This window comes from Xenopus laevis, chromosome 4S (genome assembly GCF_017654675.1).
Source record: "Xenopus laevis strain J_2021 chromosome 4S, Xenopus_laevis_v10.1, whole genome shotgun sequence".
Classification (NCBI taxonomy): domain Eukaryota; kingdom Metazoa; phylum Chordata; class Amphibia; order Anura; family Pipidae; genus Xenopus; species Xenopus laevis.
Window position 1 is genome coordinate 14,533,942 of NC_054378.1, and position 27,083 is coordinate 14,561,024.

Below are 27,083 nucleotides of genomic sequence, written 5' to 3' on the forward strand. Positions count from 1 at the left end.
GTAAGTTTACAGGGGATTGGGGGCTGGCCGAGGGGGTCTTTTTAAGGGTATTACAAATTTACCTGCAGCTACATTACCGGTAAATTTGTAATACCGGCCCTGGCCTTGGCAGGTGTTTTACCGGCTAGGCCGAGAAAATACCGGCCGGGTGGCAACCCTATGTGGAGGTCCCAGTAATATTGCCTTGGATACTAATACTACTTGGGCCTGGTTCTGGTATCACATGGACCCAGATGCCTCTTACATAGTTACTGTACATAGCAGCTGAGGCTGAAAAATAACATTTCCATCAAGTTCTAACTTTAAACAAGCACAGATATAGGATCCATTATCCAGAAAGCTCAGAATTACGGGAAGGCCATCTCCCCTAAACGCAATTTTATCCAAATAATTCAAATTTTTATAGATGATGTCAGTGTCGGACTGGCCCACAGGGATACCAGGAAACTCCCGGTGGGCCCAGGTGTCAGTGGGCCTCTTGCTTCTATCCATTTGGCCTCTTTCATGGTCATTACCTATTTCTTTATGAGAAAAAATGTTTAATAATGGAAGAATAAAGTAATTATATATAAAAGACTAGAAGAATAAAGAGGTTGAGTGAGGAGAGGAGGAATAATAGTTTAGGAAGTGGGCCCATGGTCCAAGGTTTTCTGGTGGGGGTAGGCAGAGTAGGCACGTGCCTAGGGCGCAAAGCTGAGGGGGCGCCAGGCTCATGCGGGCTGGAGCGAACTTTCGCGCATGCACAGTTGAGCGCGCACAGAACGGTTCTGCCTGGCATCCCAGTCCGACACTGGATGATGTCCTTTTTCGCTGTAATAATAAAAGAGTACCATGTACTTGAGCCCAACTAAGATATAATTAGGCAAAACCAGCCTACCATATTGTGTTTATTTAAGGTTTACATTATTTTCTAGTAGACTTAAGGTATGAAGATCCAAATTTCAGAAAGATCCATTATCCGGAAAACCCCAGGTCCCAAGCATTCTGGATAACAGGTCCCATACCTGTAGTTGAAATGGTGCTCCTGTATTAAACCACACTAAATCAGACTATATAAGCATTATGGCAGCCCCTACTTAATTATTTATATAGAGCAATGCTGAGAGGAAATGAATTGTTTGTACAACTGCCAATTCCCCTCACTGTATTTCCATTACAGTTGAAAGTGAAAAAGGGAATCAGACGAGAAATTACCCACCACCCAGTCCAACCACACCACATCCCTATGGAATAATAATAATAATAATAACAATAATAATAATGAGGAATCATCCGAAAAGTGCTTATCCAGCAAGAAGGAAACAGATAATAAGGGATGACTGGTTTAGTATAGAAACTGTGAAACCTGTGGGTAGTCCTGCCATGCACAGGAGGATTCTGCCAGTTACCCAAACTGTTACCCAAGCTGGTAGTCAAGTAAAATCCTTCTGGAGTCCAGACTCTCTGGCCTGTCTTTGGCTCCACACTTGATTGGCACTCTGTAGGCTTTCTGTAGAGCTCCCTCCATTGTAGGCTGCTGGAATGTGGTGGCTACTGGGCAGACTGGCTGTGGTGGCTACTGGTGCGCATTTCTGCAATTCTACAACCTGCAGCTAGAGGGCAGCAGATGCCAAGGGTATTGTACCAGGTATAGGAAAGCAGAGCTGAAGCAAAGCAGGCAAAACAACATAGAGAACTGAAGCCTTTGTAAAGAAACAAAAGGAAGGATGGGATGATAAAAAGGGGGGTGGCATGTATTTTGAAAGTACCCCTTTATAGGGAGCGTACAGTTGATTTAATAAACCATTCGTCACAGTGAGTTGAGACAACAGCTCATTAGTGTCTGCAAGAAACCAAAGCTCCATGTAAAGGTAGAAGGGGATACTTGGCCACTGTTCAATTCAGCCCCACCCAGACTAAGTCTATTGGGTAACGGAATTTGAAAATCTGCCGGAGAGCCTCAGACTGAAGAATTTGTAAACCACAAGGTGCTTGGTTGTTGCCCACTGCCCTCCTCAGTGTGGCACACAATCAGTTTGTCTTGACTTTGTACATGTCTTTATCCCGGGTACTTGACTGTACAATTGCAACTTCCCATCTGCCTAACTGCCAGCTCATTACTAGTGCAAATTCCTTCCGTTGGAATCTCTGGCACCGGCCTCTGTCGGCACTGGGGCATTTCAGAAGACTTGCTCGCCGGGCGTATCATGCTCAAGGCTTCTGAAATACCTGCTTCTTGCCAACAGGTCAGCAAACTCATAGAAAAGTCTATGTTGCCTATCTGGCTGTGCCAATGCTTTTGTACTGACACATGAGGAGGTGTTTGAAAGTCTTCTTGAAGGTGGCATTGCAAAGGGCATAGCAGGCTGGGTTTATGGTGCTGTTGACATAGCAGAGCCAATACCCAATGTACCAAACTGTTTCTGGGATGCAAGTCTGGCAGAAGGTGTTGATCAAGACCATGACATTGTACGGTGTCCAGGTAATGATGAAGGCCAGTAGGATAGCAAAGATGGTCCTGGTTACCTTCTTCTCTCTGGCTGCCATCTGCCTCTTTTTTCTGACCTGGTTGCGGGCGATGCTGGCAAACTTTCTTGCGACGTTGACTGGCCTGTTGTTGGCCTGTTCAGGCAAAGGAATGGCACATTCTGGAACAATCTCAATAGCTGTCACACACTCATTGCCTGTCTGCTTGGTGACGATCTTGATCTTTGACCACTTTGAAGCGGTATTCGCTTTTGCTGGCAGTGGTGGCATGCTCTGGGTTGGGGCCAGGACAACCCCTGAAGAGGCCTCACTTAAAGGCTGCTTCTCTGGAGGGTTGTGAGATAGGCTGGCCGAGCTGGATTCATTTGAAGTCTCCTTTTCTTCAGCTGTCTGGAGGTTGGTCATTGATTTCTCAATCTTGCCATTGCTCACCCCGTTCTTTTTTTCAACCACCTTGTCTCCAGCGTCTTGTTTGGGAATGTTCTTTGTTTGCTTAATTAGAAGGCTCTTCATAGAGCTAATTGGCTTTTTTTTCTCCTGACGGGTTTCCGGACAGTGCCTGCGGACCCTGCTCCTGCTGGCCAGAGAGATGTGGATGTAGAGTATAGTCATAATGACCACCGGAAGATAGAAGGCAGCGATGGCTGTGCCAAAAGTGACTGCCGGGTTGCTAAGAAACTGGATATAACATTCCCCACTTGGCACTGTCCTCTGTCCTACAATGAACTGCCAGAAGAGAATAGCAGGGGCCCAGAGCACAAAGGAGAGAAGCCAGGCGGCTGCAATCATTAGCCCTGCCATCTTAGTGGTTCTTCTTGCTGGGTAAGTCAGTGGTTTGGTAACACAGAAGTACCTATCAAAACTAATAATGAGGAGGTTCATTACAGAAGCATTGCTCACCACATAGTCCAGAGCCAGCCACAGGTCACACACAATAGGTCCGAGCGGCCAGTAACCCTTTATAATGTAGAGAGAGTAGAGATTCATGGAGAACACACCGATGATAAGGTCAGCGCAGGCCAGGCTAAAGAGGAAATAATTGTTGACTGTCTGTAGCTGCCTGTTGACTTTAATGGAGAGCATGACCAGGATGTTGCCCACCACCGTGACCAAACTGAGAGAACCAGTAACGGTGGCGATGAAGATCATTTCCATTGTTTGGTACTTTCCAGGAATTTCCACGATGGTTTCATCAATGCTATGGTTGCTGGCACTTGACTCATTTTCCCAAGTGTCGTTTTCCATCGCTGAGGGCCAGTAGGGGACAGAGAGGTTGTAGAATAAATCTAGAGAGAAAGATATAGGATTAGGTTTTGAGCTCACATCATCATCACAAGCATGGACAAAACTTAATGTGGTGGCTAAGGCCAATTCCCAGAACACATGGCAGGAGTTGCATTTGAAAAAAAAAACTCTTCCACTTCCAGAAAACATTGCAGGATAAATGTAGTGCAAGATCTATGGAGAATATCACAGAACACATACGATAAATGTGTTGCCAGTATCATGCATAATGTCCCCCAGAACACATGGCAGAATAAATAGAGTGGCAACCACTTGTATAATATCTCCATCCTGTTTATCACAGGAAATATTTTGGTGTTGGTTTGGGGAGACTTAGCATTTTTAAGCTAATATCTACCTATGCTAAAGAGGCATCTAATTGGCAGATACACAGTAGTATAAATAGAGTGCCAACATAATTTCATTATATATGGAATTGGCACTGTATACAATATATACTGCCATGTGTTCTGGGGTAATTTACATGGAATTGCCACTGTATTTATCCTGCCATGGGGTATTATATATGAAATTGGCACTGTATTTATCCTGCTTTTTGTTCTGAGATTTTATACATGGAATTGGCACTGCATTTATACTGCCATGTCTTCTGAGGTTTTATACATGGAATTGGCACTGTATTTATTCTGCCATGTCTTCTGGGGTATTCCACATGGAATTGGCACTGTATTTTCCCTGCTATTTGTTCTTGGGTATTATATGTGCAACTGGCACTGTATTTATCCTACTTTTTGTTCTGGGGTTTTATACATGGAATTGGCTCTGTATTTACCCTGCCATGTCTTCTGGGGCATTACATATGGAATTGACCCTGAGATACTATGAAGAAATTTGTTTTTAAAATGTCTTTAATTGGCCTCCCTAAACACAATTCACCTTCTGTCCTATGTCAATGGTACAAATTAGATGAGCGGTGAGTTCCCCTCCTTACCAGCAGATGTCACCCTGATTCCATTCACAGTTTGAATTCCTAGAAAATGAAATATTGCTGGCAGCTACTGAGCAGCCTGATGCCATAGATAGATAATTCAGGCATCAACCAAAGCCTTTAATTTGGTTTCATACAATCTGCTAAAACAATAAAGAAAATTAGCAATGCCCTAAATAGTGTTGCTCTGTGATACTCCTAACATGGGCCAAAACCTGGGGGGGATTGAAAGGGTTACTTTGCATTTATTTTCCCATAGAGAACTAAGTGGGAATCAGCCAGGGGCGATCCAGTGGGTGCTGCTGCCTGATGTTGACCCCCTTTCATATTTAAAGGGATCCTGTTACCGGAAAACATGTTTTTTTCAAAACGCATCAGTTAATAGTGCTACTCCAGCAGAATTCTGCACTGAAATCCATTTCTCAAAAGAGCAAACAGATTTTTTTATATTTAATTTTGAAATCTGACATGGGGCTAGACATTTTGTCAATTTCCCAGCTGCCCCAAGTCATGTGACTTGTGCCTGCACTTTAGGAGAGAACTGCTTTCTGGCAGGCTGCTGTTTTTCCTTCTCAATGTAACTGAATGTGTCTCAGTGGGACATGGGTTTTTACTATTGAGTGTTGTTCTTAGATCTACCAGGCAGCTGTTATCTTGTGTTAGGGAGCTGCTATCTGGTTACCTTCCCATTGTTCTTTTGTTTGGCTGCTGGGGGGGAAAAGGGAGGGGGTGATATCACTCCAACTTGCAGTACAGCAGTAAATAGTGATTGAAGTTTATCAGAGCACAAGTCACATGACTTGGGGCAGCTGGGAAATTGACAATATGTCTAGCCCCATGTCAGATTTCAAAATTGAATATAAAAAAATCTGTTTGCGCTTTTGAGAAATGGATTTCAGTGCAGAATTCTGCTGGAGCAGCACTATTAACTGATTCATTTTGAAAAAGTTTTTTTTTCCCATGACAGTATCCCTTTAAGGTAACTTTAAGTATGTTATAGAATGGCTAATTCTAAACAACTTTTCCATTGCCCTTCATTATTTATTTTTCATAGTTTTTGAATTATTTGCCTTCTTCTTTTGACTCTTTGTATTGGTGTTGCACTTTTTATTACTCATCTTTCTATTCAGGCCTCTCCTATTCATATTCCAGTCTCTTACTCAAATCAGTGCATGGTCGCTAGGGTAATTTGGACCCTAGCAATTAGATGGCTGAAACTGCAAACTAGAGAGCTTCTGAATAAATAACTCAAAAAACACAAATAATAAAAAATATGACCTCTCGGTGCTGGAGTGGTTAATCTAACGTATACAATCCAAGCATCGCTCAGCCGGCCTCCATTCCCACAATGATACAAGGAGGCATCTCTTGAACTTTAAAGAAATTACATGGTAATAATGAGACATTAAGGGGGAAGAATTCCTGCAACCCAGCATTATTGTGACACCGAGATCTCTGCCGGTGTCACCCATTCATGAAGAGCTTTGATTCTTCTTCATCTTTTTTTTAGATCATAAATGTAAAAAAAAAAAAAAAAAAATAGGCGGAAAAAGAGTAATTCTGACAGATAACTCCATTATGGAAATACGAGTATCCTCTTTTCTTCTTGATGGATGTTCTGCCCTTCCCTAGGAAAGATTATACATGCAAACCAAACTGCACTCTTGGGAAGTGGAACCCGCTGGGAAACTGGGCGGAATCCCATGGAATTTTGCTAAAAAATCTGCAAACACGACAGAGCTCTCCAACCAAGAAACAACTGTCTGTAAAACAGCACCGGTATTAACGGCCCATCTGGCATGTCTGATCAGCAGTTCATTTTCAGGAAGATTCATACTGTATGGTAATTAGCCTTTCAGCATTGTAATTGTATATATAGGCCTGGCCTTTACAAGGGGCCAGGTGGGAACCCATAGCCGTACCCTTAGAAACCCACTATTAATAAAGCAAATACGTTCATATGCTTCCTACTCTTACAGGAATAGAGCACAGAGCTTACTTGTATCAGGGCCACAAGTATTAACAACCACATTTGCTTCATTAACATTGAGTTGATAAGGGTACAGCTAGGGGTTCCCACCTGGTCCCGTGTACAGTCTGGTTTACATGCTATACTGAAAAGCTAAGCTCCAGTTAATTTAATCAAAGGTCACCAAAACCTATGTGATTTGAATGGGACACGGTTTATTTGCATCCTGATTCAAAAATATTGTTCATAGGTTTAGGGAACCTTTGACTAAATCCATGGGAAATTAAATTTTCAGCATTGTAATTTTATATGAAACACAAAAGGGGGCCTAGTGGGAACCCGCAGATGTACCCTTAGCAACTCACTATTAATGAAGCAAATAAGTGCTAATGTTCTTTAATATTCTTCCCGATCTTACAGAAATATTGGATGGAGCTTATTCACATTGGCTCACAAATATTGTTGCACAGAAGTAGGTGGGACATTGACTAGAAAGCGACTTTTATCACCTGCGTTGAACTTCTATGGGGTCTGGTTGCACTCAGTGCTGGATTGGAATTCCAGAGTTAGGTCCAAAGCAGATCGCCGTGGTTGCTAGGCAGCCCTATCTAGACTCCGACAAGGCTCCATTGTGGACTGCGGCCAACGTCACTCTATGACTTTCACATCTGAATGATGATCAACTTAAAAAATGGTTAGTGGGATGGAGGATTGAACCCTACGTGTCTCCCTCTACCCACCCATCATAAATACATTCCAGGCAGCAATATATTTCTGGGGTACACTCATTTTATCAATGTGTCTGGCTTTACAAGGGGCCAGGTCAGAACCTATCACAGCCAGCTCTGTATTTAAGGGGCATACATAGGTCTCTGCAATTCACTCAGGAGTGGAGAGATCTGCTTCAGTTTAGAAAAGAGCCATTCCTAGATTATGCAAACGTGCAATGATCCCATGGAAACGAGCATTAGTGCCCCTTGTTGGATGCATTAAACAGTCGTAGAGTCTGCATTATGTCTGTTGCTTTCCAAATGCCCAGCCTGTCAAGATGCAAGATCCAAACAGAGGCTAAAAATAGATGCGACTCCCAAATGATCACAAATCCACAATTGGGTTTCACGGGAAGAATATGAAGAGCAACGGGAAAAAGGGACTAACTAAAAGCAAATATTTCTCTAATCCAGAGCTCATCCTGCAGGAAAGCTGCAAGAAAATTCATTTGGGTAAGAAATAACTTACTCGGCCACCAGGTTCAACCCTGAAAATGGAATTGATGGAAAGCACAGCAAATCCCGTAGGTGCTGCCAACTGTATCTCCAGAGCACAAAAAGATTAATGGTACCCATAGCAAGCAGAATATTTCCACATACGGAAGAAACACAATCACTGTCCTTGTTTGTTTCATACGCTGGCACAGATTAAAGGAAAATTAAAGTCTTCTTTTTTTCAACTGGGATCAACTGAACCCGCACCCTCAGCCATTGGAGAACCTATGTGGGTAAATGGTCCAAAGCTGACTGCAGTACTTACCTCCTTTCTGCCACTGCCTCCTTGATTTACTTCCTGGTTGTGGGCTGAACCAAGCTGAACTTTATTCATGGGGATGAGCAGGCCTTAGATTATAGAATGTTTGCAATTAGCTAGAGAAGCTGGAATCAGTACTGGTTCCATCTACTGGTTATCCCAGTGCATTACAGCTAAAAAATGGGACCTTCCATGACCATTGCTCACAAAAAAAGAAAAATAGGCTCAGCCAGTGTTGCTTTATTTAAAAAACTAGAACCCGCAAGGTCTGTTTACCCAAAACAGAAAAGCAGCTCCGGAGGCAGCTTAGCCCCCTCATGATTATCCCGCTACTGGCAGTCAGAGATAATTTCCTTTTCAACGTGTAAAGACGGCAGAGCAAATTAGGACTCATAGGTATAGAATATACTAAAAGTCCCTAATGTAATCACGCCAGTATTCGTTAACCTCAAGCTCGCATTATGCTAATTGTGTTAGCTCACTGAACGAGCACATCATGTTAATGAAACATATCTGCTTCAATACATTTTACCCATAATTAGCTTTCCAGTGGCATGCTGGGAACAATTTCATTCATTATAACATATATGTGTTACCGTGGACTTTATTCTGTGCACTGTGTTGGTCATTAATTTGAAAGGTTGACCAACTTTCTCCAGTACTAAGTGGGACTCCATCTTCTTTTCTTAACATCCAATGAACGCAATAGAGCACATGATCCTTAAGGAACAATGCAGAACATATTTCATTCCAGAAGCTCTGCTACCATGTCCTCAAAGGCTTAGTAATATGTCCTTAAATGCTTAGTAACCAGCAATACAAAATGGCTACCATGTTGCACAGAACATAAAGAAATGGCGGCACCAGTGCCCCCTGAGCAGGATGGTTCAAGTATGTCAAAAGGCAGGGGGAGGGTAGACTGACCTTCCAATTTATCTCCTCTTGGACCACAGCCAAAGACAACTTCTATCAGCCAATTCTCATTTCCACTACAAGCTTGTTTGGCACATGTCTACATCTAATAGTTATGAGAGTGGGCCTTTGATGTTGGGTTCTTGTAGTCCTCTCCTGAGGTCTCCCACCCAGTCACCAGTGCAGTTGCCGGCATTGAGCAGTACATTGCTCATAAAAGTTTTCCACCTTCGATTTGGGCATTTGTGGCCATTCCAAAGATCTCTTTTCCATTCCCAGCTCTCCAAAGTAGGTAGCCAAAACTTAATTTACTGTATGATGTGAAAGAGGATCCTCATAAATCCTGTTTCTAGATCTCTAGGAGCAAGGGAAGAGATCAGGACCAGACCATGGCAGCTACTATCCAACCTGTGACCCCTTCGGTCTGTGTTTAACTCAGTACCGTCCATTCTGAGCTGCCAGTTGCTGTGTTACTGCTGCCATCTTGTCCTACCGACATCATATTGGTCTGGTAAGCCTGTGATCACCTACCCTTTCTACCTACAACTGTAGCTCTGCAGGACCCAAGACAGTGACCCTATTTGCATTGGTTTATTCTGGAAATACTTCTGCCCTTTGGCCCACTGAGGCAGTAAAATACTAGTCAGGTGATAACCCTACCAACCACGAATCGCAAACCTATGGGTTACCCAAATATTGGTTTCTTTGCTGTTCATAGTAGGTCTTCATGATCTCCTTTAATACAGCAAAAGTACATTCCCCCCATACTGTCTAAAATGAGCTTTTATTATGTTTCACATGGTATCTCAATCACTTTATTTCTGGGCCTCATTGTTTTCTTTGTGGCTTTTTAAATTATTTTTTTTATGCTGCTCTCCCACGCCTAGCATTTAAATCTGTCCTTGCGGGGGTCAGTGACCCTAGCGATAAGATACTGTTCTAAATGTCATACGGTGTGCATGTCAGAAAGAGGAGGAAAAGGGTAGTTATTAAATGCAAAAGCCAGATAAAATATATGAAGATGCAAAATACAGATAAATACATAATAACGATAATTTTATCGACGCTGACTACAATATTTTAAGTGTATTGTTACCTTCCATAGCAGTCATAGTCGCAGTAGATGTTGCCATTTCTACATACAGTGAGGTCTTTCTATACATCAGTCCGCATGATCACCGTCACTTTATACAATAAGAAAATCAACATTTTGGCTTAATTTAAAAAAAATAATATCTCTGAATGCGCACATATTAGCCAAACTGAATAATGAAACACTTGGGGATTTGCTCTTCAAAGGGTTTTTATTCCTCTCGCATGAGTTTAAAAGAAGGGCACATCCTGAAGTTATCCGTCAATGTATGTAACGTTTATTAATAAAGCCCACAGGGACGGAAGTTGGAAGGAACCTTATGTTGAAGGCCCAGCCCATACACAGATCACAGAAACCCAGATTAGCTCCGGGCATCAGTTTCATGGACTAACTGGTATGTGTTGGAATGTGGTGGATATCCATATCTACAAAAGATTCGTTTTGGGCATTAGCTTAATGATCCAATAATTGGAAAGTGGTGAACATCCATATCTGTAGACGATTAGTTCTTTAGAACATATCTGTAGATGATCAGCTTCATGTACCAATAACTGAGATGTGTTAGGATATGATATATATATATATATATATATCTGTCCATATGATCTTATAAAAGAAGCCAAGCCCATACGGAGATCATGGCACAAGGTAGAATGCAGGAACCCTCAAGGAACCGGCATGCATTGGGTTGTGGTGGATATCCATATCTACAGAAGATTAGATCTGGGCAACAGTCTAATGCTGCAGTAACTGCCATGTGTTGGGATGTGATGGACATCCATATCTGTAGAACAATAGTTCTGGGCATCAGCTTCATGACCCACTGAGATGTGGGTCATGATGTGATGGATATACATATCCGTCGATATGTTCTTATAAAAGAACCCGGCCCATACAGAGATCATGGCACACGGTAGAACGCGGGGGGTTCTAACCCTTACCTCAAGGAACCCATAATTATTTCTGGGCATCAGTTTCATAAACCAATAACTGGCATGCATTGGGTTCTGGTGGAGATCCATATCTACAGATGATTAGATCTGGGCATGAGCCTAATGGTTCCATAAATGCCATGTGTATGGATAATGTGGACATCCATATCTATAGAAGATTCGTTCTGGGCATCAGCTTCACTGTGAGTTAAGAAGATATGGTGAACATAGTGTCAGACTGGCCCACCGGGATACAAGGAAAACTCAGGTCCAGGTGTCAGTGGGCCTCTTGCTTCTAACCATTTGACCTATTTCATGGTCATTCCCTATTTCTTTAAGGGGCTTAATAATGGAAGAATAGAGTATAGTATGTAGAGATAAAAGAGTAGGAGAATAAAGTGGTTGAATGAAGAGGGGAGGAATAATAGTTTGGAAAGTGGACCCACAGTCTAAGGTTTTCTGGGTGAACACGCATATCTGCAGATCTTATTTATATTTCTCATTGTAGGAAAAATTTCACAGTATAAAAGGGTATTGTTGAGACTCACTCTAAAACAGCACTGAGACTTGGTAAAGAATTCCTGGTATAACTGAATTCACACATCTCAGCTTGAGGAATAAGTGTTGGGATATTGTAGTTATCTATATCTGTGTAATATTTATACCAAAAGTGATTTTAAGATGGGCCTTATATTTCTAGGATAGTGTTGGCTAACCCCCAGGGTATACAAGGGAATGGATAGCTCACAATCAATCTATACATACTGAATGTATATGTATACAGAAATCGAGGAAAAGATAGATGATTTCTGCCATTGAAGCAAAAAGTTGTAAGCATTATGGCATATTCCAGGAACAGAAGAAGAGGGAAAAAAAAAATCCAAGCAGTGTGTTTATACATTTGTTCATATGCTTATATCAGTCCTTTTTCTAGAATTAGCCTGATGTTCAACCCAACACTGCTTTTCAAACACTCGCTCCTACAGAGGAACATTCATGTTTTATAGATGTTTCAAATGAAAACAGTAAGTAATGACCCAACGTTGAGCAACAGCAGCAGAATTTACGCCTGTTTCATAATAAATAATATGACATCCATTTAACCATTTCCCTTATAAAATCTGCCCATGAGTCAGCGTCATGCATATTATCATAATGTAAGGAAGGGGCAGAGTGGGAATACATGAGGAGGCACTGAAGTGTTTTGTCGTTGTAAGTGATATAAAACTTTAATCCAATGACTGCATAAAGCTCTCAAGCAACATTCCATCACTAACGTTCAGCTGCTGCCCAACCTCATGCAAATCCGAGGGACTGGCAAGGGACCGACGAGGATGCGCCTTTTAGAGGAATAAAACCCAAGGGAAACCTATGGCACTAATCACTCCCTGACACTCAGAGAATGATGGAAATTGTTTTCCCCTCGCTTGACAGTTTCATTCTTTCAGAACTGAAGAACATAGAGGAAAGCCCGGGCATTGCGGTCAAGCCTTTAGCTCATGGAGAGACCATGAGAAGAAGTGGAAATGGTAAGATGAAAGGGGGGAGATAAGGGGAGAGTGTGAGAGGGACAGAAGGAAACGAAAAAGAAACTGAAAGAAGAAAAATAGTGGACTTGAAAGGGAAAAAGAAATAGAAAGATTACTGGAAAAAGAAGCATAAATAGAAGTTTGGAGGCAGATGGTAGAGTGGAAACTGGAAGAGGACCCGGGAAGAAGTCTATATATACATATCCAGTATATATACACAAATATATAAAGAATGAAGTAAAACTGAGATACTGTTTATAGGAATAATACTGAGGGCAATGAGTCTAATTAATCAAGAACAGAGATTGAGTGCAAGGAATAAGGCAGGTCTAGCGGTCATCAGTGAACCCAAAATAACTGAAAATCAAAAAAAGCAGACTGTTTCTTTCTGCCTTTTCAAAGATATTTTTTTGTATTTACTAAAGACAAACATCGCACATTCACCCTGGGGTGCTTTTTTGAGATGGACCCTAAACAAACCTACAGAGTATGTTTTACTGAGCCTTTGAGTAAACTTACCTCCAAATTCTAAAAATAAGGGAAGGATTGAGAAAATAGAAAGCATGGAGGATTAAAGGAGATGGTAGACAATAATAAAGGAGAGTGTGGCCACTAAATATCAAGAGAAAAAGGTGCAACAGAAGGAATTAATGTGGTGAGGGAACCAGAGGAGATACTAAGGCATTGAGGAGGGATATAAAGGGAGAGAACTGGATACATAAAAGGTGGGAGGGAAATAAGGAAGAAGGGAGAGATATAGAAAGATACGAAGAACTAAGGATTAAAGGAAATCAATCGAATAGGAGGGAGGACTTGTAGACAAGCAGATGGTGATGCTGAGGAATGGCAACGAGTAAATAAAAAAGTTGAGTGAAATGTGGAGCTGGAGGGAAATACTGAAAGTGAGTAGATAGCAGTTGCTTTAATTCACTAACATGGGCACATGTACTACGCATTCATTTTTGTAACTAAAGGGTGCCGCCCTGATATTACGAAACAAAGGTTTATTTTTAGCAGGGTATTTATCAAGAGCTACCATGAACTGCCAGAATGCTGCTACAGCACCATGGAAAAAGTAGCCTTAATTACATTATGCTGAAAGTGAATCCATTACCAGCAATTACAATTTCATGAACAGCACCTATCTCTCAATTTACATGCTTTCTCAATGTGAATGATGGCTGATATAATGAATGTACTAGTATTGTGATCTACTCAGGAGCCCAAGACCTCCTGGAGATCACACCTTCTGGGCTCTACTATTGTAAATGCTCAAGATGGATCAATGTTAATTCCTATTCTTGATAGACTGGACAGGCTTAATGAGGAAAAGAAGAGAGACAGAGGGGGCAGAGTAGTGTGTGTTGGGGGGAGTGAGACAACAAAGGAAGGTGGGTTAAATGAAGAAGAGAAAGTAGATGAGATACTAGGAAAAGAGGCAGAATGGAGTGAGGAGTCAAACAAAGAAAGAAATGGTAGAGAGAGAGAGGAGGGAGACAGAGAGAATCATTGAAAGAACATTAAATACAGTGTAAAAGGAGGTAGAAAAAAGCACTAGGCAGAATAATAGCGAGGGTAGAGGAGGGTGGTAGAGTATGTAAAACAGCAGGTAAACGAGACAGAGCGAGACAGGGAGGAAGACAATCCTGTAAAGAAAGAAGCTAAAGATTTCAAAGAACCACAGACAGTGGTTGCTATGGGAGCATTAAAATATGAAGAGAAGGCTAAAGTATAAAGCCTAATGAATCTAACAGTATTGCTAACCACATTCACCTGTTGAACAAGCGCTGGAGTTAGGAAATTGGTCCTACGGGCTCTCAAGAGACCAAAAAAAGAAAAATGGAATAGAAAAAGGTATAACCGGTGAAAAAGATGGAGTTAGAGAAATAGATGAGCAGGACAAAGGCCAAGTAAAAGAACAGAAGCAAACCTATGTCTCGCCTTCGTCTGTCAAGTGTTGAAGTTGCAGCCATGTTTTTGCACCAGCATACACATGGGCACAGTGGGACAACACATTGTGGGGTGTGTGTCAGTGTTGCAACAACCACAATGTGCTGCTCTTGGCAAGCACAGGTAGACACAAGCCCTAGCTTTGTGCCATCGTTGGGTCAAATGTGGTGTCTACCATTGATTAAGTCTTGACTTGGTCCACTCTAAAGTCTTCTCCTTCCTTAAAAGCTGCCTCGCAAGCAGAGGGAGTAAGTGAAGTGTAGGTGATAGATTTCTTGCCTGAGTAGGTTAAGGGCTTTCAAAACCACTTAAGTCCCATGTGAGATGTCAAGGCTTGAGGAAAGAGACCGTCCATCTTGCGCTACACTGCATCTACTCATTGAGACAATAAAGGCATCACCTTTGCTCTACTTATTCCCAATGCTAACACAGTAATGCCCTTTAGCTGATGGACAGAGGCCGGGGGTGGCTGGAGGAACGAGGGATTATAAAAAGAGGATATGCTGTTACATGCATATTACATGCACCAGATGTGTTTGGGGGAATACATGGACGCAATCTCTTTACAAGAAATTCATGAATGTGTCAGCCCTATACAAATAAAGGACTATAAATAAATCAATGCAATTAGCAAACATAATACAGTACAATGCCATGCTCTTAAAGTGTATGGCCCAAAGCAATGAATCTAACTAAAGTCAAGATGCATCATCTTTTGGTCTTGAACAACCCATGAATGCAAGCAATACAATCCTATTTGGCAGCAGGGGGGGGGGCAGGCGTTCATACTGAGCTCCTAAGCTCCTTTCCAAACTTGCTCCCCTCCATGTCCTTAATTCTTTAGTTCTGGAATGCATGTGAACAATGAGGAACACCACGGACAAAAAAAAATCTAAGGGCCATGACAGACATTTCACAGATCGAAGGAAAGACTACTGTTATAGGACACAATCTGAAGCCAATCTCTTGTACACCATACACAAAACTGCCTCTAAGAAAATTAGAGAAGCTTTTAGGACTTGCTGTCAGATAATCATGAGCAATTATTTTGATGTTTAATCTAGGAGAAAATGAGAAAAGAACGCCAACCCCCTTCAGTCAACTCATAAACATGGTAGTCCCAAGAGTCAGCGATTGTTTGCTCAGCTGCACTGAAAATACAAGTCACCAATTTGTGAACATATTGATTGAGGTCATTTATAGGTTTATTCAAGAGACCTTCCCATGGGCTTTTCCTAGGGCTAATATGTCAATCACAGTATAAACTCTACTTCATAACCTCTTAACCTTGGGGTATTTCTATTATATATGGGCAGTTGTTCCTATTTAAGCACTTCCAGGTCATACCTAACATCTCCATTGTGTCCCTGGAAGTCTTCTCTTTCTTTGTGCTGCTAATGTATGAGCTTCTACACTCACCAAGTTCTTCCTCCCCCTGACATCACTGGCAATAGCTCGCGCACCTTTATGGACTGGTGGTAATACTTATGCCATGCTAGCATCAACTCCCTTAAACTATTCTGGAGAGGGTCTACTAACCTCCAAAATGACTTACTATGGAGCAGGTTCCTATAAAGAAGAGTTTTCCTCAAAGGCAGCCTGCACTATGGACAGATACGAAAGCAGATGCTAGATGTTGAGTTTCCTTATAGACACATTTATGCTTTGCACCTAATACTCTGCATTCAGTCTAATAAAAATGTACCCTTAGGTTGTCTACTTGAAGATACTGGTTGGCCTCTCTTGAACTAGCCATTAGCCTACTGTACAGTGTATGGGCCAATGATCCCTTTTGCTCATCAATTTTTCATGCAGGCTTGGGTTGGGTAGAAAATCAAGTTGGCCAGATGTACAGTCTCTATCCCCAACCCCCAATGCCTTTTCTTCTCATCTTGACTGCATCTCACCCATTTTCCATTCAGTCGACTATCACCATCATTTTGCTGACCATTTCAAAGACAAAATCAATGCAATCAGACAAGTCATTTACTTGGATTAGACTCCTAATTTCCAATATTCACTTCCATCCCCACCCACCTCTATTTTAAGCTCCTTTAGTCCCCTCTCAAAAATTGAGGTCAACAGATTCTTCTGTTTGCATCCCCTGCTCTCTGCTCATTAGACCCTAATGCTGAAATAATTCCTTTTGCATTTTGCACCCTGCGCTACAGGACCAGAGAGGCAAGGTAATACAAGAGCCCAAAGCACACCAGAAGAGAAACCCCAGACATTAATAATACAAACACTACTACCATAGAAATGCAGTATTTGTGCATCTGCTTCTCCGTTTGTCCATTAGCTCCATTCATTTCCCCTTCAGACCATATAATTATTTATGTTCTGGAACCATCTTTTCTCATTTGTCCACTGCAGACACCTACAGGGCTATCTCCTCTCTTTGATTTGTGTACAGCTGTGCCTCGGCAGTACATATATATGTATATACAGTATGTGTGTGAGCTGGTTGTGTGTGTGTCACTTTGAATCACCATTACTTGTGCTAACTAAACAAATGCTACTTAATTGTGCAGCGGTGATTAGCGTGATTGTGCCCGGGTGCAAATCTGCGGCGCTAATCAATTCTGATTTCCCCCCTGCCGCTGCGCACAACTGTGCCCTTCCATATAGCTACATTATCAGGCAGGGGCGTCTGTTAGACGTCCATCACTAAACAATGTATGGATAATACCTTTACTCTACTAATATCTTAATTACACACAGGAACCATGAATATCCTGTAAAGTACATCCATAAGCCCCTCTTATCTCATCTGTGCTAATTGGTACTTAGTGATGTTACTTGTGGCACAGGAGTCTACATAGGCATGTCAATGAAAAGCCGATTTCCACCCCAAGCATTTGTAGGCATCTGGTGGAAAAATGTCAGTCAACACTTAACCTACCATAGTCTTAAAGAGCAACTGCCTGATTCACAGGTTTGGCCCAGAAACACACATTTGAGCATATTAAGGCTAATGGCACACCAATGTTGCCATTCAACTTTATGGTATGCCATGGTCCTATAGGAACAACAGGTGTTTGCTTCACTACCAGTGCCAGGTGGATTTTGACCCCAATACATGCATTTGAGTGCATTGAGTTTAATGCAACATAGAGGGTCTTGACTGTCAGAGCCATCAGGAAAACAATGGTGGTCAAGCTGCCCCTCTTCACCCGTCTTCTTGAAGGATGTCTAAGAACGTTAGATGATGCATTTCTCCCTCAGCGGAGAAAATGAGGTTAGAAAACCTAAATACTGCTCCCTATGTGTGTAGTAAAAGAAATGAAAAGGATCCGTAGGATTAGGCCAGCGGGCACTGGCATAAAACCTGGTGGGCACCATCTGTTGTGGGTTCTGCCACCCTAGACCCACTGCTTGACCTGTTGGCAGGCAGTGGCAAGGAAGTACATGTTGCAGATTGGAGGTACCCATTGGGGGGAGCAGTGTGGCTTTCAGAGTACAGCAGAAGGAATTGTGAGTTGGGGGCCACTATGGCTGAGCCGGTGGGCCTTAGCCACCCCAGTCCAAAACTGAATAGATTTCGCACATCAGGTGCATTCCGACCATGACATACTTGAATGCCTCCCTTTGTGTCATTAACTTAAAGTGACTAGGAAACCAATAATGGAGTTATACTTTAAAACAGGGTAAGAGCCTGAGGTTCCTGGGAAAAGCTATCCATTGTGGGGCCCTCATACTGGAGAAGTCAATAAGGAGATGGTTCTGCAATCAGCATTGTTACCTTACTGTCCTTTGGAAACACAGTGGTCAGGGCAGCTGCACCCAAAAATAAACCAAGGTATAATATGGGTGCACAATTTCGCCAGTGCATGTGAACGTCCTATCTGCTCGTTAGCCAAGATGTACATGTCACTAAGCATTCTGTGTGCTAGCAGCGAGCCGACTGTTTATCACAGCTTTAGTTCCTCCGCTCCATGTGAAATTATAATGAGGCCTTCCTTCTGCTATCCAGAGACAAGAGAGGGGGGGGGCAGAATAAAGGAAAAATAGAATTAGTGGGGGGGTGAGGATTGAAGTTGAGCAAAGAAGAATCAGGCAACAATCTAATAATGAGGAGCCAGTCATAAAAGAACTACACTCTTGCTGGTTTTAATTAGATTGTAAGCTCCTCGTCGCACTGAATGATTTTTTGTTTGAATGCAGCTTATTCCGAACATTATTAAAGGGATACTATACCCTCAATCCCCCCCCCTGTATTCACATAATAAAGGTCTTTATCACCATCCTTATCTTGTCCCTTCAGTCCGTTCCTAGAGTTATCCTTCCTTAGCAAGAGATTGCTTGATGGTAATGAAATCTTAAAGGCACAACCGCAATAAGCCCCCTACAGTTGCTCATTGCCACTAAGGAGAGACCACCAAACTGCTATAGCCTATTCCATTATTCTCTAAATATCTACATATAAACATATTCTACATTACAAGAGTAGAGAGGGAATGAGGGTCTGGGCTAAGCAGTGGCAGGGCAATAAACCTTCAGCCTTGAGTGTTGAACTACAAATCTCAAGGCTGAATGACAGCTGAAGGCTGTTATGGGGCATGGGGGTCTCTCACAGCCCACTGAGCCAAAAATAACATCAAACAGGCAAAGAGCAGTAGGAACAACTCCCAACAGCTGATGTTCCAACAATGGGGTTCCCACCTTCCCCTGGACATCAGAGGTGGGGGAGCTTATAGGACTCCCACTGACCTGTAGAAACTCTAGCCCTATATACAGTATAGCAGATATATTATCAAACTATACTAATTAGTATTGCTCAGACTGCTTGCATTGAAGTACTACAAGGGACCCCAACAAGAGACACATCTCTTTCTTATCACCAGCCCCTCTACCCCACCCCATCCGTGAGTAACTCCATTATTACAGGAGGATCTGACAGTGATCAAACCCCCAACAGGCTTCTAGCTGGATAATAACCAATACTAAACGAAAAAGCCGTTGTCACATGTACATGGCCAAAGTCAAATTGGAGAACCTGGGGCACATCAAACATCAAAATCAAGACCATTAACCCCAGACATGCCCTAAAAAAAACACTGCAGAAAACAGATAATAAGCACATCATTAACCCCAGGAATGCCGCAAAGATCACGGCAGAAAATGCATAATGCATCCATTGCAAGGCATGACAGTGGGTCATATTAGAACATCAAAGAAGGAAGAAAAAAAGGAGGAAGGGACTTATTTTACTTTTATATTTACCAAAATATTACTGAACGTTGCACGATGAGTTTAAAGGTACAATCCTACAATAAGACATGCAAGGAATTCATGTAAAGGCAAGAAAGGAAAGAGAAAGGATTCAGCCTTTGATAATGGCAATATAAAAGTGCACATTGTCGAATGACACAGAGGGGCAGCACAGACTCACAGTTGGGAGAATCTGGTTTGTTCCGATTTTTGGTAGCGGAATCCAGCCCAGACATAACCAGCAAATAACGATTTCATTAAATTACTCATACAATACATATAGGAAAGCTTAAAAAATGCAAAATGACTCCTCTTTAATGGACATCACCACAAGGGGTGCTGGAAATTAAAGTTCAACAACAGCAGGAGCAGCAGAATGCCTACATTTCCCAGGACCCATAGATAGATAGATAGATAGATTATCATTGGACTCTGTACCATAGATAGATAAGGCTGAAGAAACACACAAGTCCATCAAGTTCCACCTTACTAGTTTTTTCACCAGAGTTCTCCTGTGATTGTTCTGATGGGATCCATTTGTGGGTTATGAGGTTATGGACCAAATTATGCCTCCGGTCTGCAGCCAAGAGCACTTCTGGCCCTCCTATTGGTCGAGGCTGCAGAAACACAAGATGGAAGTCCACTCACTTTACAATACTGGTTCCCCAACTCTGGGCTGAGCCCCCTTAGGGAGGCCCAATGTAGTGCAAGGTAAAAGGGAAGCCCGAGGGGGGGGGGGCAATTAGGATGAAATGTAAAGGGTGAACACTTATTTAGTGTTTTGGATATGCCAAGGAAAGTTAACTGCATTGACCTGGTTTTGGTGAAATGTGAAGGTGGCCTGACCAAAGTTCAGCAGGCATCCAAAAAGTCTCAGCATTCTAGTTTCACTCCTGACCAGGCTAGACACAGTACAGAACCACAGATTGTGGACATATGGGGTTGGACAAGTAGCAGTGCGTCAAGAATATTTAATGCCAGATAATTTGTCTAGGTCTACAACCAGAAGCTACCATACTAAAGAAAGGGCAGGGCATTTCCCATTGAGGGTGACAATCATCCATCCAAAGGTAAATCTGTGAGCCACATTAAAATACAATATCTGGTGGCCCATAACCTCCAGCTGAACAGGAATGATCTATAGACAACAATTGCCTTTGATAAACCCTTTTAACAACACTCTTGCCAAAAGAAACTGTATGCTCAAAAATGAATGACCACACATATGGATGGAAGGCCCCATGGTGGCTTGACTACCACTATACCCAACACCTTGCCATGTGTTATAAATTCCTACCTTCCTAAGCTTTATACGACTATCTCCACCAGAATCCCAAGCACGGTACCTCTATCAGCCATTGCTGAAACCCTACTTGATATCTCTGGAGCTCATAGCAGCGAATTAAAACATTGCGTGACCACTTGGTCTGGTGTGTGATCAAAGAACATTGTCTTCTAGTAACAATATGGGCATGAGACATCTACTGGGTTCTGCCTTGGTAAGGTGGCCAACTGGGTAATAATTGAAGAATGTAACATGTGAGGTCAAGTGAAGTCATTGCTAAACCAAAGTTCTCATCACCCTTATCCAGGCATTAATTGGTTTGAGTTCTACAACAGCAGTTGCCTATATCTGATCCAAATGGTGGGACAGTCTTCTTCTGACTCTCATTGCACCCCAATGTGAGCAAGGCCCCTACTTTATAGGAAACTGAGATGACCAGGCAGGAGTGTGGAAATGTGTAAACCTTGAGCCAAGAGGACAAGTCAACAGAAGGAAAGAAAGACTGGCATTGGCATTCTGGTGCCAGTTTTGAGGTATATTCATCTTGGGATGCTGAACCCCAAAAACACTACTAAAGGACAATGCTTTAGAATGCCTCCCTTTCATTAATAGTGTTTATTGAGCCTGCAGTAGTTTTGCATAGTGACATATCACTTTCTAGCATACACTTAGAATTCAGTTTTGTCCGTGTGGCCTTCAGAAAATATGGGCCAAGTAGCAACTGTGGGGAATTACAAACCCAAGTTGCTATGGATCAGAGACACATTAGAGACAAATGCTATTTCATTATGGTCTGGAGAAATGCAAATGACCGGAATATTCCCTGCAAAGCGACGCTGCTAAGTACCAGGGTCTTATTATAAAACTGGGGCACGTTTCCTCTTTATAGATAACATAGCGGGCATGGGACTGGCCACATTGTCAGATACACAATGAGGGTGAGTCACAAAGATCCTGTCGTTCTATTGCATCGAATTATAATGGCAGGTGAGGTGGGGGTTGAACTGCAGACACATGGAAAGGAGCATGGCCCCTCTTATCCTCAGTCTGAATCTGTGGGCCTTCATCCAAGAGAAAGGAAGCTTCTTCTAGATGCAGAGAGTTTCTCCAGTGCGAGGTGATGGGTGGCCTTCCAGCCCCTGTTTATTGTTATTTCCAGTAAAGGCTGGAGGCTATAGGATGAACATTCATACACCAACAGCAGAAGAAATATTATAAGGGCCCAACCACCGCCATAAACAATGGGGGCAGAAGAGCTGGAATTAAGTATTTAAAGCATAATCATTGTATAAAAATCATTTGCAAGGGTAGCCCAAGCACAATAGAGGGTCCCTATGCACCCACTGCACAAGCTTAATGTCCACCCTTGTCTGGGAGTTATGGCCAAAGGGACACAGGATGGCCGGCCTTGAGTTAGCTCCAGAAAACAGAGCAATATGTAAGCTCCATGCGAATAGGACCCTGGGGTATCCCAGCTAATTAAACACCAGTTCATTAACAGAGTGGCCTACTGGGACTTCATTATTCAAGCCCACAAGCAGTGGGCCGTATCAAAGCCGCTTTTAAGGTGGATAAATGTCCAAATGGACAAGCTCTTCTCTCCCCCCACCGTAATTAGAATTATAGTCTGGTCCGGCATTGCAGAGAAAGCAAGTTCAGTTTAAGGGCTAGTCCACACGGGGAGATAGCGACGCGTTTGCGGTCGCGGCGACAAAGCGCCGCGACAGTCGCCGCGACCGGCGCAGGCGACAGTTTTGTATGGGCGCCTATGTAAAAACGCCTGTGCTAACCACACGAGGCGATGCGCTTTTCAACAGTCGCCTGAAAAAGCCTGGCGAGGCATTTTCAGGCGACTGTTGAAAAGCGCATCGCCTCGTGTGGTTAGCACAGGCGTTTTTACATAGGCGCCCATACAAAACTGTCGCCTGCGCCGGTCGCGGCGCTTTGTCGCCGCGAACGCAAACGCGTCGCTATCTCCCCGTGTGGAATAGCCCTTAAAGAGCAAAACAACTACAAAGAATGTGATTAGCATTGTTAATAGGGATCCAGATCAAACAGAAGATAATGCTTCAATTAAAATCAGTCAGTACGGGGAATTCTGTCAATGGTCATCTCAACCAAAATCACATGTACATGAGCTTGCTGTGCTTGGACCGTTAGTACCCACTGCCTCTATATATATAACATGTGCCTGGGGTGCTAGTACCCACTGCTATTAAATGGATCATTTTCTGCGGGTGCCAGGGCCTTGCTGTATATAAAAAGTGCTTGGAATGTCAGCACCCACTGCCCCTCACTGTATATATTGAGCTTGGGGTGTCAGCACCCACTGCCCCTCACTGTATATAATGTTCTTGGGGTGTCAGCACCCACTGCCCCTCAGGTCTTGGGGTGTCAGCACCCACTGCCCCTCACTGTATATAATGTGACACTTCCTCCAGTACAGCACATACTCATTTAAATACCCCCTGTACCCATCCAAATCATTCACATCAACACCATTGCTACACTCCATTCCTACACTCAATTCCTAAACTCCATCACTTCTACACTCCATTCCTACCCTCCATTCCTACACTCCATCATTTCTACACTCCATTCCTAAACTCCATCACTTCTACACTCCATTCCTAAACTCCATCACTTCTACACTCCATTCCTACACTCCATCACTTCTACACTCCATTCCTAAACTCCATCACTTCTACACTCCATCACTTCTATACTCCATTCCTACACTCAATTCCTAAACTCCATCACTTCTACACTCCATTCCTACACTCCATCACTTTTACACTCCATTCTTACACTCAATTCCTACACACCATCACTTCTACACCCCATTCTTACACTCTGTTCCTACACTCAATTCATACACTCAATCACTTCTACACTCAGGGGCGATCCTGGCCCCTCCACTGCCTGAGGCAGCAGCAGTTGCTGCTGCCCCCCCTCCCCTGGAAATTCGCTCTTAAAGTACCAGGAGCAGCATTTTTGCCGCCCCTGGTACCTAGTGGGGCGCTGCTGCCTGAGGCGACAGCCTCAACTCGCCTCATTGGCGAAGCACCCCTGTCTACACTCAATTCCTACACTCCATTCTTACACTCCGTTCCTACACTCCATACCTATACTCTCTTACACCCCCTCTAACACACTCCATTCCTACTTTTATCACAAACTAACTCTTCTAATACTTTGCCCTTAAAGTACCTCCTTGTTCCTCTTGCAGTAAGTGTAATTATTTCATCATTTTCAGCTCTAATCCTTTTACCACCCCACCCGTGCCCCACACACTGCACTCTCCATGCCAATAACATCTCACATTTCCCATCACTATTTTATACCATTTTGTACCGCTGACCACAAAGCTTACTTCTAATTCCCATCTCCACTCTATCTGTTCCCACATCTCTTCCCACACTCTTACTCTCCCTCTTCCCACCAACTGAGTCAATGTATACTCCATGTTCATTCTTCCTCCTGAACCAACTGCCATTCTGAAATTCTTTCATACTTGTCCCTCCAGTTTGCAATTCATTCCTACGCACGTCTCCCTGTAAGAATGCACCCCTATTCATTCATCCCCAGGAAAGCACCACTCCATTCTTACACACCTCAAATCACTGCCCACTGAGATGTTGCTTCCACCCCGGTGCCCTGGCCCATGATTGATTGGATAGGGTGCATGATCTGTCCGGTAGCTCCCAAGCAGTTTTATACTGCACGTGTGCCAGGCCCAGGGAGCCGCAAGAAACGCCAGGAACCTTGGAAAATATGGCACCTGAAACTGAGCACCCCAGGCTGGTCAGATTTTTTAAAGAAGAGGCCACCAGGGGGTCTCTGGCATTTTTTTTTTTACTTTACTTGACCTTTAAGAATCCTTTGTTGCAATTCCCTGACTCTACACAAGGTCCTCCCAAGTTCCCTTTATAATAAATGTGTTTATCTTTCCTTCCCATCATAAACAACACATTTGCTGAGGAAGTGCACTCTGTATCTGCGCCCCATTGGCACAAAAATGACCTTGCCCAATCTGCTCACACTCTTTGCTTGGTCCCTGGCATCCAAGTAAAACAATTCCTTTTCCCCAGACTAAAGATGATTTGCTTTTAAACACGGCAATTTGATTCCATGAAATTCTCCCGGAACATCAGAACTGCTAATATGGAACAGGCTGAGCCCCCTGTATGACTAGTACTAACCCTGTGCCACAAGCCATAGCCCAATTCTTTCTGCCCACTTTCCTTACACGTCATGCCCTGATACCCCATGCCAACATAAAGTGCCAACAACACTATACAATACTGGCATTAATAATCATATGGAAATCAGTGAAATCACCAATACTTGCCACTCATAATCCATGCAGAGATAATAATTTGCCATTTGCAAATTTGGCCATTAATTGCCATTTTTATTCATTGCCATTTCCCTTGGATATTTATTAATATTCCTGTGCCACGTCTGCAGATAACTCCGCTGATAAATAACCACCCACCGGTGCCAGCTGAGTCCACAGGTAGGGAAGCCAGTACTTACCTTGCACCATGGCTGATCCTCTCGCACTGATACGGCACAATACTGGTAAATACTTTCTTTGGGGCAGATGAGGTAAGAACAACTTGCTCAATACGCCCCTGAATATCTACCCGCAGGCATCTCGGCACCTGACTTTTACCCTGTGGATCTTGCCTAATTGCTAATTGCTTTCAGCCCTTCCCAGCTGTCTAATTGCTCCTTCTATCCGCCCTGACACTTAGCTATTTGCTGGATGCCCTCTCCTATATACGAGAGCCCTGCCTCTTGTGCCTTTCCCTAGAAATATTGTGCCCTTTCCAATTGCATTTTCCATCTCATAAATACCTTCTTGCCAGTGCAGGAGCGCTTCTTCTCTGCTATTACCCAAACCATGAGAACTACCCCCCTAGACAAGTCCAATGTTCTGTTTATTCCAAACCTCCTACACAGCCCTGGGGCACCCACCTTTAGCAAACCGCCCTGTACTTGCTTAAGGAACAAATGTTTGCCTAATAATTGTTATCAAGTGAACTACTTGAATATCACTGGCTGCCTGGCACCCTACTAATGGGAACTTACACCTCACTCAAGGGACACTTGGATATCACAACCCACCTGCTTCCATATATACAGACTGTATTCCCTCTACTGATTGGGGACATTCTTAGGGGCCACTTACACAGCCTGACTTGTAATCCATGTAGGGGGCACATGCCTATCCCAGGCTGTCTCCTATTCTACCCAAGAGGTACTTTACTTATTACTTATCTTTTTCTTGTGTTTTTCTTCTTTTAATTGAAAAAAACCTCCTCTTCTCCCACAATGAGGGACCCAATTCTGCTCAGGGGCACTTGGGAGAACAACTCTTTTATAAGCTGCCCAGTGAGACTTTTAGCCAAACCAGTGGCCTCTCACATGTTCCTACTCTTACACTTTAGTCAATGCGCTGATCAGTGTCTCTCCTGCCCCAGACACACCCACACGGGGGGCAACTGTTTGGGAGGAACTTACCCGAGTGTTCCGGGCGGAGCTCCCCTTGCTGGAAAGTCATGACTCGGGGGATTCAGCGGTTCCCTAGCGCAGTGGCCTCTGTGAAGCTCTCACTGTCCATAACGGCACAAGCGCTTCTCTTTCCAGCCGGTCCCCCCGAGCTCCGCGCACTGACTGTCCCTCACCTCGGCCGGCTGGGGGCTAAGCATCCGTGACGTCACGCACGGCCAACCAATGGCATCGTGGTCCCCAACCCAGTTCCCACCTGGAGCCGCTGGATTGGGAGGGACTAACCCGTTCGGCGCCAGTGCGGAACCTGCAGCTTTGAACAGGGGCCCCGGGGAGTGGGAGGGGCAGGTGCTCAGTCAGGGAGGGGCCCCAGCTCAGGAATAGAATGTGGGACCCTTTGTGCTGCTGGGGCAGAGAAAGATCTTATTCCTAGAATGTCCCCTGACTTCTGGACTTGCCCTC

The 27,083-nt window shown here is 43.4% G+C and overlaps 1 protein-coding gene across 3 annotated transcripts; it reads right to left on the bottom strand.

Moving 5' to 3' along the window:
• Nucleotides 1-900: 900 nt before the first annotated feature.
• Nucleotides 901-26,924, bottom strand: chrm4.S (cholinergic receptor, muscarinic 4 S homeolog). Of its 3 annotated transcripts, none has more exons than XM_018260223.2 (2): nucleotides 26,634-26,924; nucleotides 901-3,752 (listed from the first exon to the last, which is right to left on the bottom strand). In XM_018260223.2, exons 1-2 carry the CDS (start codon nucleotides 26,671-26,673, stop codon nucleotides 2,257-2,259), a joined length of 1,536 nt encoding a protein of 511 aa, XP_018115712.1. In that variant the 5' UTR covers nucleotides 26,674-26,924; the 3' UTR covers nucleotides 901-2,256. The 3 variants fall into 3 exon arrangements, with proteins under 3 accessions (XP_018115712.1, XP_018115713.1, XP_041416888.1); XM_018260224.2 differs by lacking the exon at nucleotides 26,634-26,924 and adding an exon at nucleotides 25,644-26,573; XM_041560954.1 differs by lacking the exon at nucleotides 26,634-26,924 and adding an exon at nucleotides 7,178-10,818.
• Nucleotides 26,925-27,083: the final 159 nt, after the last annotated feature.